The sequence below is a fragment of the Asparagus officinalis genome, chromosome 5 (assembly GCF_001876935.1).
Source record: "Asparagus officinalis chromosome 5, Aspof.V1, whole genome shotgun sequence".
In the NCBI taxonomy this organism is placed as follows: Eukaryota; Viridiplantae; Streptophyta; class Magnoliopsida; order Asparagales; family Asparagaceae; genus Asparagus; species Asparagus officinalis.
The window spans coordinates 79,207,246-79,222,856 of NC_033798.1; the positions used below are offsets into that span (position 1 = coordinate 79,207,246).

The 15,611-nt window shown below is 43.6% G+C and overlaps 1 protein-coding gene across 1 annotated transcript; it reads right to left on the bottom strand.

Moving 5' to 3' along the window:
• Window positions 2,425-6,991, bottom strand: LOC109844043 (G-type lectin S-receptor-like serine/threonine-protein kinase At5g24080). Its single transcript, XM_020413049.1, has 4 exons — window positions 5,474-6,991; window positions 4,671-4,851; window positions 4,136-4,595; window positions 2,425-3,168 (listed from the first exon to the last, which is right to left on the bottom strand). Exons 1-4 carry the CDS (start codon window positions 6,957-6,959, stop codon window positions 2,821-2,823), a joined length of 2,475 nt encoding a protein of 824 aa, XP_020268638.1. The 5' UTR covers window positions 6,960-6,991; the 3' UTR covers window positions 2,425-2,820.

A 15,611-nucleotide genomic window follows, 5' to 3' on the forward strand; every position in this document is an offset into this window, starting at 1 on the left:
CTGTTGAGGGCGTTGTGACTCTCTCAAAGAGAGCCCGCCAGAGGCGACGTCAACGCCTGGCACGCCAACTCACAAAAGCGATGGAGTCCACCGACGGAGTCCGCTATCGCGCGGATCTGAAGAACAGGAGAGGCAAACAGCCTCAACAACCAACGAGTGGTAGCTCCTTCAAGCTGCCAACGAACGAATGGGTCCATGTCAAATGGAACCGTTCGACACTTGAGGAGCGCATTCGCAAGCGCCGCGTACTATCAGCGCAGGCACGGGCTCAAGTCCAAGAGGCCCGAAGAAGACTGCAAAAGGAAGTGGCCAAGAAGCCGCCACCAACTCGCCAAGTTTGGAGGCCGAAGTCTGAAGCGGCGACTCAGACTAAGGAAAAATCGTTGTAGCCTTCGAAGCAAGTTCAACCTCCGGCGAACCGACCGAAGTCACCTGTAATTCCCATAACTTATCCGGGAGATCCCGCGGAATCATCCCGAAGAAGGAGATCGGTTCTGGAGCGCCTCGGTCCAATTCTCGATGAGAAAGGCAAAGCTCCAGTTCAAGAACGTTTGGGCCCGGTAAAGAAGCCCCGAACGACGCAATATGCTGGGGGTCGCCGCCACCTTCAACATGACAGCGAGTTCAAGGCAGCTGCGCGCACTACTTTGCGCATTGAAGTCCGGGAGCCCGCTGAGAACTCACGCCCAAAAAGGCATGTTTCGAGGCGCGTGACTCTTGAAGGCCCTAAAAAGGCAGTCCGCCCTCAGAAGGAAACGTTGTTGTCTGATGATGATGACGTTATACCTGAGAAGTCGTGCCCACACACGATAGGTTACTCCGACTGTCAAGCTGATGAGTTGTACTATCGTGATGGGAGTACGAGAAAAACCAGGAAGAGGAGTCCTCGAGGACTAGAAACTCAATGCCCCTGTTCCAAACTCATTCGGGCGGTATTGTCTCCGACCACGTCCAGTACCTGAGGAACGTAACTCAGGATGAAGCTTGAAGCATGTCTCAATGCGGTGTCCTTCCTTCTTACAATATTTGCAAGAGAGCTTAGATCGAGCCTGTGGAGAGGGAGCCTGTGGAGAAGTATAATTCATAACAGGAGCAGTGACAGGTACAGACAAAACAGTCTCGAGTGAAGAGGTAGGAGTGTCTGTTGACAAATTGAGTCGTGCTGTCTGCTGCCGGGTCTCATAAGCAGTGAGAGCTCCCATAACTGAGGCCAAAGTCGGAAATTGAGGCTGGTGAAGTAGTTGATCAGCCATAGTTGAATATTCAGGAAGGGACTGAAACAATTGATGCACCTCATGCCGTTCGTACCAGGCTAGCCAGTCTTCATATGTGGAATTACGTCCAGGAAGCATGGAGCGTAACTCTGTCCAAAAAGCTTGCATTTGTCCAAAATGGGACTGCAGAGATGAACTACCTTTGCGTTGTAGAGAAATGCGTTGCAGAAGATATGCCTCCCGTGCACCCGAGCACTCAGTGAAACGCTCAGTGAGACGAGTCCACATGGCCTGAGCAGAGGGAAGCGAGCCAATCTCGACAGTGAGACCAGAGCCAACACAGCGAGTGAGATAATCCATAACACGAAATTCCTGCAATTGCCACTCTGAACTCTCCTTGACATAGAGAGCACGAGCAGTCTGAAGATCGACATCACCACTGCCAGAGGCAATAGTACTGGATGAAGCAACAGTGCTGATGGACGGTGGAACTGGTCCCGTACTGGTGAGATGATCAAGCAAACCAGCGCCACGCAAGGCATTGGTGACAATGGTGGACCACCCTGCCCAGTCACTTTGATCATTGAGGGGCAAAGGTGGTTTGGGAATCTTCTCTGAAGGAGCCATAACAGCAATCTTGAGACGTTAAGATGTCGAGATGCTGTTACTAATGTCGTTCGTTTGAGGCCGAGAGACGGCTTGAAACGACGATGCCGTTAATTTGAGACCGAGAGACGGTCTTGAAACGACAATGCCGTTAAAATAGAACCCGAAGGTTAGAATGAAACCCGAAGGTTTAAAATAGAACCCGAAGGTTAGAATGAAACCCGAAGGTTTAAAATAGAACCCGAAGGTTAGAATGAAACCCGAAGGTTTAAAATAGAACCCGAAGGTTAGAATGAAACCCGAAGGTTTAAAATAGAACCCGAAGGTTAAACGAGAACGCGAAACGCGTTAAGAGGCCGCAAAACGACAAGGCCAAAATATCTGGCAGATGAACGCCAAATAATTAAAAATAAAAATAAAAAAAATAAAACATTAAACGGCTGCAAAGCAATAAGGCCAAGATTTGGCAAAAGAACGCAAAAGCGTTAAAAATTTTATTGAAAGGGAAATAGCCCTATCTCTGATACCATGTTAAAGTAAGAGAGAGAGAGAGAATCTTGGGTAAATTTCCCTTGAATTGAATATTGAGTGTGCACATATATTTATACAAGTAGAGGAGTGTGAGGTTTGTTCTCCCAAGCAATGTGGGACTAAAACCCACTACAATACACTATTATCAACATACACAAATATCTCTTAAGTCCAAGAATTAATTGAGATTTTAAGTCTTCCCCAACGATGATTAAGTTTAACCACATACTCTAAACTTGCTACATTTAATCCTCATTGCCTCGAAGAAGTATCTTGTGCTTCCTGAACACTACAATAATGCTAAACTATCCCCTGTTTATGTCCACATGCCTCTCTTCTCTATAGAGCACTGTGTTCGTGTTCAAAGAGCACCTGATACCATGTAAAGTTTTCTGTATCCCAATTTACTTTTTTCTGTACCAACTAATTGATTTGAATTCTGCCAGCAGATTCAACCAAGCTTCGATCACTACCGTGGCGACATGGAAGAGGTGCTGCACGTCGCCAGCGACGACGATCGCTGGCTATAAAGAACATACGACGAGTTGACTGTGTATGAGTACTCTCTCTTCATGGCCATATAAACACTATCCGCCCCTTCTTCAACCAGCTCGACCACAGTTTGAGGCATTGGTGGCGTATTGATATCCACCGATCCTTCCAACATTCTGACGACTTCACCCATCGAAGGTCTCACCCATGCTTCTTCCTGTATGCACCAAAACGCTGTACTCAGAGCTCGTACTAGCTCATCTTCTTCCACCTTGCCCTTTAGCCTTCTGTCCGCAACTCTCATCGGGTTCTCACTCGTCAATTCCTAAAAGAAGCAACATAAAGTTTTTTAATACACAATGTTTATTAACTAAGACACAAACAGTTAAGGATCAGATATGACATATAATCATATATGTATTATCATATCTATATTTGTTTAATAATCAATAGGCCTGAAAAATCCTGGATATGGGAACAAATACTGGTATAATTTGGCAAGAAAAACCTATATTCATATCCACTAAAGTCGGATATAAATACAGATTGGACGAGAGGAAAACAGTTATATACATATTAGAATTTCTTTAAAAAAACCAGAACCAGCCAATGTATTAGACATGTGTAAACACCTAGGCTTAAGTCTATGGATCACCAAAGATGCACAAATCTAAGATCGAAATAATATCAACTGCTGATGGATACAAAGTATTCAGATATTATAGTCGTATTTGTATGCGCAGAAGCTATCTCAATATCTGACTATATAAGAATAATAATATCTAAATCTCGACCAGATATGGACGTGGATAAGGCTTAAGTCTATGGATCACCAAAGATGCACAAATCTAAGATCGAAATAATATCAACTGCTGATGGATACAAAGTATTCAGATATTATAGTCGTATTTGTATGCGCAGAAGCTATCTCAATATCTGACTATATAAGAATAATAATATCTAAATCTCGACCAGATATGGACGTGGATAAGGCTTAAGTCTATGGATCACCAAAGATGCACAAATCTAAGATCGAAATAATATCAACTGCTGATGGATACAAAGTATTCAGATATTATAGTCGTATTTGTATGCGCAGAAGCTATCTCAATATCTGACTATATAAGAATAATAATATCTAAATCTCGACCAGATATGGACGTGGATATATTTGTGAATATATGTATTTGTCTGTACCCCTATTTTGCACTTCAGCAACTTAAGTTGTTGGCTATAATATTTCCTCTAAATGTGTAAATCCTTTCCCTTCTTGAGAAAAATGTACAACATACCTTATAAGCCCAACCAGGGTAGAAGAACTCAGCAGAATCCAACGAAATATCAAGATTCCTACGACCACCAACAATCTCAAGCAACAGCATCCCATAACTGTAAACATCAGCCTTAACTGTAATCGGCCTATTGCTCACCCATTCTGGAGCCAAATAACCTCTGGTTCCTCGAACCATAGTAACCACATGAGAATGCTCTCTGCTCATCAATTTTGCCAGCCCAAAATCCGACACCTTAGGGCAAAAATCCTCGTCGATCAAAATGTTCTCTGGCTTTATATCACAGTGAATGATCCTGTTCTTGCATTGCTCGTGGAAATACGCAATTCCTTGAGCTATAGCAATGGCAATCTGAAAGCGAGTTGGCCAGTCTAGCAGTTTATCACTATGTCGGCTATTATCAGAAGGAAATATCCATTTGTCTAATGAGCCATTGCTCATGTACTCGTAAACCAGAAGCCTGTATGAGAATTTCAAATATTTAGTTGAATTGGGATTTGTTATTGGTGCAATGGTAGGAGAATGATTTACTGACCGATGAGTTCGTTCTGAGCAGAATCCGCAGAGAGTGACTAAGTTCATATGGTGCATTGAGCCGATGGTAGAAACTTCTGTGACGAATTCCCTTTCACCATGAGGTAGAAATCGTTCGAGCTTCTTGACCGCAATTGAGGTTCCATCCTTGAGAGTTCCTTTGTAAACGCTTCCAAATCCTCCTGATATTTTGGACAAGCACACATGCATGAGGCTTTAAGCTATATAATTTTAATAGAGAGCAATATTCACTAGCTTAAATTTTAGGATTATTTGCAGACGCACCCTCTGTGCAATAGCAATCTATGTAACTGATTTGCCAGGAACATTCTCGCACGATTCCTACACGAGTTTAAAAACTAACTGAAAAAGACACTTGGGACCAGGAAATGTGTGCTGAAGAAGTGGAACAGAGATAATCAGCAGCTATGCTCCCAATAGTATAGTAGTTTACCTGGAGATAACCCTAAGTTTTTTTCATTTTAGAGCTTTGTCATGATTTCTGGCCTACTTGTTGTATGCATGGCATAAAATTAGGAGCTATGTTGATTTTTGTTGCATCTTGATTACTACTTGATTGTGATCTATTAAGCCACCTAGGTAAAAGTTGCAGTCAGTTTTATTAGCCTTAATGACTTTTAAGTCAAAAATTGGTTAGCTGTTACATTGAGCTATCCGAGTGGGATACAATCATGTAAGATGTAACGAAAAGTCAACTAGGATTAGTTAAACCAAAATTAATATTGAAGGGGATAAAAAAAATATGATCATTCTAGAACAAATTTAGAAGTAAACAGGCATTACCAGTTCCAAGCAGCTGAGAGAAATTCGCTGTTGCAGTCTGCAGATCATGGTAGCTGAAATATACTGGAGCTCCTGGTAAGCTTAGAGCTCTCCCAATGCCCCTCTTTTCCTTAATTCTCCTCTTTCTAACGAGATAACAAACCAACATCCCTAACAACAACACAAGAGCAGAGACGCAAAGAAGCAACGGAAGAAGAGCAGATCGTCCACCGTGTCCATCTGCATTTCTCCTTCCATCGACAGATCCTGGGCCTGAACTCCCATCAACTTTAACGAAGAATGTTGAGCTAGGATCTTGGAGCCCTCCGAAGACCACACTGCTCAAAGTCCAGCAATAAGTATCATCCTCCATCGAACCATAAACTGCTGCAACACAACCACAGTGGGATAAGCAGTAGCTTGAACACTCATCCGCAGTTGTAACATTACTGTAATTTGCAATCGTTGTTCGCCCAAGGAAATAATAGTCAGTCTGTGGCATTGTCTCCATCCTCAGATTTCCTCCGCAACTTCCTGAATTCACTGGTTTTAAACTAGTACAAGAAGCATCAATTCCACTTCCATTCAACTGACAGATCCCATTTCCACAAATCCCTGCAACCTCGCAGGGATTCGACACTGCAGACCACTGAACATCCCATTGCAAAGTAATCGTGTTCCATTGATATAGTCTTAGGTTTCCATCGGTATCAACTTTGATCCTTCGGAGAATTGATGGGTTCGGTGCTGTGTCATTCTTGTGAATGTACACTGTGCCTGCAGAGGAATCACCGTACATGATGCTGAAACTTCCGGAAGCATCTAAAACTGCGACGATATTGCCTGTGGCATTCGAGATTTGTGGGCTCGACCAGTAGGAGTAGTTAGTTTGAGAATCGAAGGTAACAAAAGTCAAAGCAAGACTGAGAGACATGTGCTGCTGAAGCATTTTGAGAGAATAGTAGCCGAATCGTGATCTGTTTGAAGTGAGTTCGAGGGATGCTGAAAGGTTTTGGCCAGGGAGAAGAGTGTCACCTGGAAGCCAGAAGCTCTGCCACGCAATATTACGGTTTGAACCAGTGCCATTGTAGAGGATGAAGCTTCCGGAATCTGACATGATCGCAGAACCAACGTCTAAGCCTGTCGTGTTGGAAGCCCAAATGAGATTGCCTCGATCGTAGAGGGCGAGGTTTCCAGACTGCTCCAGTTTCACTACAGCATTGCTGGTGACAGGAGAGTCTCTGTTAGGGGACCAAACAATAGTCGCATTTCCCGGGAGTTCAGCATACCAAATCGCCAACAGAAGTTGATCACTTGAATCTGCTGGGGCGAATCCAAACGCAAAGGTTCGGTCCTCGGAGACCCACGGTTGGTTCTCACCGGCTGAGAGTTTCGAACCGAGAGGTATCTGACTGTTCGAGCATTCAAAGAGGAAAACCAGAGAGAGAATGATGAAGAAGAAAGAGGAAGAAGACATGAGTCGAATTGGGTAGTGAAATGATTCCATAGAAGTGTATTTTTTTTTTTTGAGAATATATGATATAAATGGAGAATGATTAGAGAGAGAGAGAGAGAGAGAGAGAGAGAGAGAGAGAGAGAAAAGGGTTGGCATTTACAGGTGGAAAATGGTAGGTTAGCAACTTTGGTTTTTACTTCCAAGTTTTGGAGAGTGGTCGGCATTAGAGATGGTGACACATGAAGGAAAATGAGAGGAGAAGCAATTCACCAAAAGTCATAAAAGGGAGGAGGTGGATCGGGTGGGCACTTTACAGGTGTGCATATTAATGCAAAAATCTCAAATGCCGGGATATCTCAAATGCTAAAGTCCAAGCGTTTCCTAAAATGACATCAAACTATAAGCGCCCCGTTGAGCTGGAAGAGCCCATATCAGCGCTTTAGGTACTTACTTCTCAGCTGCATTTGCTTGCCCGGGCCTAGTAACAGACCTGTATTCATACTGATGGCGAGAGTTTTTCCATAGGCTTAGTGCGCGGGGGACCGCCAAAGGACACAAGGCAACTTTTCATTAAATAAGACCTCCACAAAACTCCGAGGCGACCAAACAAAGTTAAAGGCTTGAGTCATCACTTGCAATATTGATAGCAGAAAGCTTGGTCAAATGGAGAAACGTGTAACAGAGCGTATGAATACAGGATGAACTCGTCTTCTTCGCTTCTTGCTCTTGAGCTTCAGTGGGTTGGGCCTAATTTAAGAGGTTCCCATGTAAAGGTTTGACCTCAAAGGTACAAAGCGTTTTCTGCTGTTTTCTAGGGAGCAAATGGGTACATAACGCGTTGAAAACGTTAATCGATTGATTTAGAGCAAACTTGCTCCGGGTTGACTTGGTATTTATCGGATTGGGTATGCGCGATACATGAATCTGCATAATCCAGCAGGAAATTACGATTCTGAGAAGTTTCAAGAGCCAGTATGCGTCGGATCGACAGGTTTTGATTTTCTTTTGAGAATCTGCCAAACACATCTACTACTACCCCGAAGCCCGAGTTGGATCTGACCAAAACCGGATGATTTAAATGCGGGCACCTATATATTTTTTGTGTGTACCATACACATTATTTGAAATGTATACGTATGTAAAAAAAAAAAAGAAAAAAAACATGTTTGAGCTAGTAATTATACATCACATATTATTGGCCCTCCATTTTATCACCTAGAATTTACTTTGATTCAATCAATAAGTAGCCCCCGCTCGAGATATCTGGAATGGTTTTAGAGCTAGTAATCCCAAAGCTATTCAGCTTCTGACATCTATTATAAGACCTTTTGACACTAATAAACCAAAGTTATATACCCTTTAATCTTATCCTGCTGATGGAGGAAAGTTGAGTTGAATTTCTCAGATCATTTCACTGCTTACACAGGATGTGCCGGCTTTTATTTTTGATTCATTGTCAAAGGTTCTATAGAGAGAGGGATATTCAAAACCCTAGGATTGATCTAATACGAAAACGGTTACGAGACAGTTAAAATACATAAGTATTGCTTAAACTAGTCAACTTTAGAGTTGTTCTGTCGAAAACTTAGGAATCTGCCTTCAGGTTGCAGTTGCTGGACTCTAAAACATGATACTGTTCTTCTTGATGCCAAGACCCGAGAAAATCGCAACCTAAGAACGATTCATCAGAACTCCGTACCATTTTTCTTGGGGACTTTGTTCTGGTCTTCGGTAACTGATGGTGAGGTAAAGTGACAGCGTGAGAGGAACAACTGGTAGATGAGCAGGAGCATGAAATAAGAATATCAGCATCTAGAAATTAGCATGAAAACGAAGGGTTTATGAGGTTTTCTATAAATAACAGTTACTTGAAAAATAAGGGGGCACTATAGGCACACCCTTGGGCACACTCTCAGCCACACCTCCTCTCTTGCTACAGTGCAGGGAGGCCCACATGAGATTTTTTAAAAATCTCATGTGGGCCACCTGCACTGTAGCAGGAGAGGGTGTTGGGGATTTTACGCCGAAACCCCTAAGACAACAGAAACGCAATATAGAGAAAAGTACACCAAGTTTAACGAGGTTTGGTAACTGCCTACGTTCTCGGGAGCCACACAATTAATTTTTTATTAATCAACAAGAAATTACAGCACAAGAGCAGATCTCAAACTGAGATTTCTCAATACAAACACTGTAGCCACAATGTTAATAATCCAAAGAGAATAATCCCTATTTAATGCTCTTGAGAAAACCCCCCTTTTTAATTCCCTCTCTCTAAAATTCCCCCTCAAATTGTGAGCGCTGGGAATGAATTCACCGAAAAAGGGAGAAAAGAGAAAATCACTGCTGCGATTTTTTCGTCCGCTGCCGCTGAAGGAAAACCACGCGAAGAAACACCCTCACCTGAGCTCTGGGTTTCCTTTTTATAGGGAAACCCTAGGGTTACGCTGGCGATAGGCTGTCGCCAGCCCACACACAACTCACCTCTGAAGCTCGACCCTCGACCACTCGTGCTCGAACCTCGTCCGTCGAAGTTCGTCTGCTCGGGCCTCGTTTGCTCGTCGGTTCGAACTCGAACCTCGTCCACTCGAACATCGCCCGCTCGAAGCTCACTGGTTCCTCGACCTCATCTGCCAAGCTCCTCGAGCTCGCCCGAACTTTGACTTGCGGGCGTCACTCTCGTCTGACCTCAAGCCTTGTCGACTGTAGCTCGCCGTCGACGCCACCTACGGAGGTTGGTATCCACACCTCATTCCAACAATCTCCCACTTGGAGACCAAACCGACGACATCAGGCTATCTCAACAAGCATCATCTCCCGTGTGGCTCCGCCCTCATCACCTATGCATGAAGGCCAACTGAAGTTGCGCACAACTCCAGTTTCTGAAAGGTCGCTGCCTTTGTCAACATATCTGCTGGGTTCTTTCTTCCTTGGATATTCTGTTGAAATCCTTTGACAACTCATCAGGCTCTGTATCTTCTGGAACCATCCTGTTCCTTTTTCACTCGATACACCCACTTGTTGTGACGTGCCTTCTTCCCCATGGACAACTCAGCTAGTTCCCATGTCTGGTTGGAGATCAGAGATTTCATTTCTTCTTTCGTAGCAAACTCCCACTTGCTCGCATCTCAACTCTGACAAGCTTCATCAAAGCTTTCAGACTTCCCTCCATCTGTCAGCAACATATAATTCATGTATCTGCTGTTAGGCACAGAAGGACGAGTAGTTCTCCTCAATATCGGAGCTGGTGCGTCGGGCTCCTGCGCACCGTTCTGTCCAACATGTTCTTCTGGCTGAGGGCCTTCTGCATTGGGTTCTTCTGAGAGGTTACTCGGGACATCATCTGCATCTACAAACCTATATATTTTTTGTGTGTACCATACACATTATTTGAAATGTATACGTATGTAAAAAAAAAAAAGAAAAAAAACATGTTTGAGCTAGTAATTATACATCACATATTATTGGCCCTCCATTTTATCACCTAGAATTTACTTTGATTCAATCAATAAGTAGCCCCCGCTCGAGATATCTGGAATGGTTTTAGAGCTAGTAATCCCAAAGCTATTCAGCTTCTGACATCTATTATAAGACCTTTTGACACTAATAAACCAAAGTTATATACCCTTTAATCTTATCCTGCTGATGGAGGAAAGTTGAGTTGAATTTCTCAGATCATTTCACTGCTTACACAGGATGTGCCGGCTTTTATTTTTGATTCATTGTCAAAGGTTCTATAGAGAGAGGGATATTCAAAACCCTAGGATTGATCTAATACGAAAACGGTTACGAGACAGTTAAAATACATAAGTATTGCTTAAACTAGTCAACTTTAGAGTTGTTCTGTCGAAAACTTAGGAATCTGCCTTCAGGTTGCAGTTGCTGGACTCTAAAACATGATACTGTTCTTCTTGATGCCAAGACCCGAGAAAATCGCAACCTAAGAACGATTCATCAGAACTCCGTACCATTTTTCTTGGGGACTTTGTTCTGGTCTTCGGTAACTGATGGTGAGGTAAAGTGACAGCGTGAGAGGAACAACTGGTAGATGAGCAGGAGCATGAAATAAGAATATCAGCATCTAGAAATTAGCATGAAAACGAAGGGTTTATGAGGTTTTCTATAAATAACAGTTACTTGAAAAATAAGGGGGCACTATAGGCACACCCTTGGGCACACTCTCAGCCACACCTCCTCTCTTGCTACAGTGCAGGGAGGCCCACATGAGATTTTTTAAAAATCTCATGTGGGCCACCTGCACTGTAGCAGGAGAGGGTGTTGGGGATTTTACGCCGAAACCCCTAAGACAACAGAAACGCAATATAGAGAAAAGTACACCAAGTTTAACGAGGTTTGGTAACTGCCTACGTTCTCGGGAGCCACACAATTAATTTTTTATTAATCAACAAGAAATTACAGCACAAGAGCAGATCTCAAACTGAGATTTCTCAATACAAACACTGTAGCCACAATGTTAATAATCCAAAGAGAATAATCCCTATTTAATGCTCTTGAGAAAACCCCCCTTTTTAATTCCCTCTCTCTAAAATTCCCCCTCAAATTGTGAGCGCTGGGAATGAATTCACCGAAAAAGGGAGAAAAGAGAAAATCACTGCTGCGATTTTTTCGTCCGCTGCCGCTGAAGGAAAACCACGCGAAGAAACACCCTCACCTGAGCTCTGGGTTTCCTTTTTATAGGGAAACCCTAGGGTTACGCTGGCGATAGGCTGTCGCCAGCCCACACACAACTCACCTCTGAAGCTCGACCCTCGACCACTCGTGCTCGAACCTCGTCCGTCGAAGTTCGTCTGCTCGGGCCTCGTTTGCTCGTCGGTTCGAACTCGAACCTCGTCCACTCGAACATCGCCCGCTCGAAGCTCACTGGTTCCTCGACCTCATCTGCCAAGCTCCTCGAGCTCGCCCGAACTTTGACTTGCGGGCGTCACTCTCGTCTGACCTCAAGCCTTGTCGACTGTAGCTCGCCGTCGACGCCACCTACGGAGGTTGGTCCACTTGGAGACCAAACCGACGTCAACAGCCTATCTCATCGAACTCCTCTCCCGTGTGGCTCCGCCCTCATCACCTATGCATGAAGGCCAACTGAAGTTGCGCACAACTCCAGTTTCTGAAAGGTCGCTGCCTTTGTCAACATATCTGCTGGGTTCTTTCTTCCTTGGATATTCTGTTGAAATCCTTTGACAACTCATCAGGCTCTGTATCTTCTGGAACCATCCTGTTCCTTTTTCACTCGATACACCCACTTGTTGTGACGTGCCTTCTTCCCCATGGACAACTCAGCTAGTTCCCATGTCTGGTTGGAGATCAGAGATTTCATTTCTTCTTTCGTAGCAAACTCCCACTTGCTCGCATCTCAACTCTGACAAGCTTCATCAAAGCTTTCAGACTTCCCTCCATCTGTCAGCAACATATAATTCATGTATCTGCTGTTAGGCACAGAAGGACGAGTAGTTCTCCTCAATATCGGAGCTGGTGCGTCGGGCTCCTGCGCACCGTTCTGTCCAACATGTTCTTCTGGCTGAGGGCCTTCTGCATTGGGTTCTTCTGAGAGGTTACTCGGGACATCATCTGCATCTACAAATATTGACTCGCTCTCTGAGTCACTAGCATCTGTCTTGTGCATGTCCTTATACACCACCTTCTCGTTGAATATCACATCTCTGCTCTTGATCACCTTCTTGTTTTCGTTGTCCCAAATACGGTAGCCGAACTCATCTTCACCATACCCGATGAATGTGCAATTTTTGGACTTGGGATCAGGCTCATTCCTGCCTTGATCACTAATATGCACATAAGCTACACAATCGAAAACTCTGAGATGTGAGAGTGTTACCTCCTTTCCGCACCATATCTCCTCTGGTATTCTATGCTCCAATGGAACCGATGGACCTCAGTTGATCAAGTAAGCTGCTGTGTTGATTGCTTTTGCCCAGAACTGCTTCGATAGACCTGATTGCATCCGAATGCTTCTGGCTCTCTCTGTCAACGTTCTGTTTATGCGCTCAGCCACACCATTGTGCTGAGGCGTGTCAGGCACGGTTCTCTTCATTCTGATATCGTGCTCATAGCAGAACTTCTTGAATCTAATGTCTTCATACTCACCACCATTATCTGTTCTAAGTTTCTTTATTCTCAGACCGGTCTTATTCTCGATCATAGCTTTTCATCTCCTAAAAGCTTCAAACACTTCTGACTTACTCTTTAGAAAGTACACACATACACACTTTTCGAGAGTGATCATCGATAAAAGTCACGAAGTAGTGTTTCCCACCAATGGACGTGGTGGTGGTTGGTCCCCAAATATCTGAGTGAACAAGCTCTAGCTTCTGCTTCCTGGGGGTTCTGCCACTTGTCTGAAAGCTAACTCTCTTTTGCTTTTCAAGTATGTATTCTTCACACATATCAATCTCTACTGATTGTAAATCTGGGAGTTTTCTCTTTGTGTGCATAATCTTCATCCCCTTTTCACTCATATGACTGAGTCTCTGGTGCCACAGCTTTGAAGTCTCATTGCCTGCTGCAACTGAGATCGAACAACGTGCACCTGCTGTCATATATAGGGTACCAGTCTTCCTGCCTCTAGCAATCGTCATTGCGCCTTTTGAAATCCTCCAATCATCACCATGCCTTCACTAGCCAACTGGCTTACTGAGATTAAGTTTCTTTTCAGGTCGGGAATATACCTGACATCCTTCAGCTCCCATACCAATGTTTTAAATGTCGGATATTGGGTTCATGTCGGATGGCTGAAATCCATGTCGAATAGCAAAAATCGGGGATATATCGAGGGACATTGACTAAATATCGGATTGCCATAGGGTAGTGCGCATATGTATAATATCATGTCCTAAATGCAATCTAAGCATTCATAAATTCAATATAAGCATACTTTATAAATTCTATAGACTAAACATATAAAAAAGTAAATAGTATATAGATTTTGGTTCATAAATTCTTTCTATCGGGTTCATAAGAAACCCTTAAACATGAGAACGGATCAAACAGGTTTGGGTATTTATCATTAAACCCAAACCCGATAACAAAAAACAGATCTTAAAAAAGTACCATATCAGCCGATTTTTCAAAGCTAAAAAATAGGCTGATATGCCCGATATGACCCTGATATTTTCGATTTGGCCCTGAAAACCGACATACGAGTTGAAAACGTCCATGTCGTGTCGGTCAAGCCCTCAAACCGATATGTCGGGCGACATGTCTGACATGTCGGGCGACATTTAAAACCTTGTCGCATACTGACTCATTCAGCTTAATCTTCACCACACCTTTGCCAATAATGGCACATGGTTGGTCGTCACCAAGGTATACATTTTCAAGGTTTCCGGGTATATACTTCTCGAGGAATTCTTTCTGAGAAGTAGCATGAAACGATGCCCCAGAGTCCAACACCCAAGACTCCTCCCTGCCATCCAAAGAGCATATCAATGCATCATCTCCTCCTGATGTGGAAGCAACATTTGCATCTGCCTTTGCCTCCCACTCCTTATGTGCACTCTTGTACTGATTCTTGCAGTGCCCGGTTTTCCCGCACTTTCAACACTCGATAGCCTTCGAGCTGCTGGGATTTCTGGATCTGGACCTCCTGTCCTCTGATCCATTTTCTCTGGTTGAATTTCTACCTATTGACTCTGTATGTAATACTGAAGAGGTTGTACCTTTACCCGACTCTCTCCGTCAGATCTCTTCACTGAGAACCAGATCACGAATGTCGTCAAACTTTAACTTGTTGCTTCTCGACGAGCTACTCACAGCTGTGACTGTAGCATTCCAACTCTCTGGTATGGAAGACAAAAGGATCAACGCTCGAATTTCCTCATCAAACTCAATATCAACTGAACTCAATTGGGTCATGACTGTATTGAGTTCATTGAGATGATGTGCTACCGATGCACCTTCCGCCATTCGCAGATTGAACAATCGCCTCATCAAATGGACTTTATTTGAGGCTGATGGCTTCTCATACATGTTTGAGAGTGCTGCCATAAGACCCGTCATAGTCTTCTCTTTTGCAATGTTAAAAGCAACATTATGGGTTAACGTCAAACGAATAACCCTGAGGGCCTTCCTATCTAGAAGATTCCAATCTTCTTCCTTCACACCCTCCGGCTTCTTCCCCGAGAGAGGTTGATACAGATTTTTCTGATACAGATAATCCTCTATTTGTACTTTCCAGAATCCGAAATCTGATCCATCAAACTTCTCTAATCTCACATTTCCTTCATCTGCGGCCATCGCTCCCACTTGAATCTGACTTCCTCCAGATCGTTTCTAAGCTCTGATACCATTTTTTTGGGATTTTACGCCGAAACCCCTAAGACAGCAGAAACGCGATATAGAGAAAAGTACACCAAGTTTAACGAGGTTCAGTAACTGCTGATGTCCTCGGGAGCCACACAATTAATTTCTTATTAATTAACAAGAAATTACAGTACAAGAGCAGATCTGAAACTGAGATATCTCAATACAAACACTGTAGCCATAGTGTTAATAATCCAAAGGGAATAATCCCTATTTAATGCTCTTGAGAAAACCCCCCTTTTAATTCCCTCTCTCTCTCTAAAATTCCCCCTCCAATTATGAGCGCCGGGAATGAATTCACCGAAAAAGGGAGAAAAGAGAAAATCGATGCTGTGATTTTTTCGTCCGCCGCCGCTGAAGGAAAACCAC

Coding starts and splice junctions, on each gene's coding strand:
- LOC109844043 (XM_020413049.1), bottom strand. CDS start 6,959: ATGGAATCATTTCACTACCCAATTCGACTCATGTCTTCTTCCTCTTTC. Junction 4,596..4,670: donor TGCTCAGAACGAACTCATCG/GTCAGTAAATCA, acceptor ATTCTCATACAG/GCTTCTGGTTTACGAGTACA. Junction 3,169..4,135: donor ACCCTGGTTGGGCTTATAAG/GTATGTTGTACA, acceptor TGCTTCTTTTAG/GAATTGACGAGTGAGAACCC.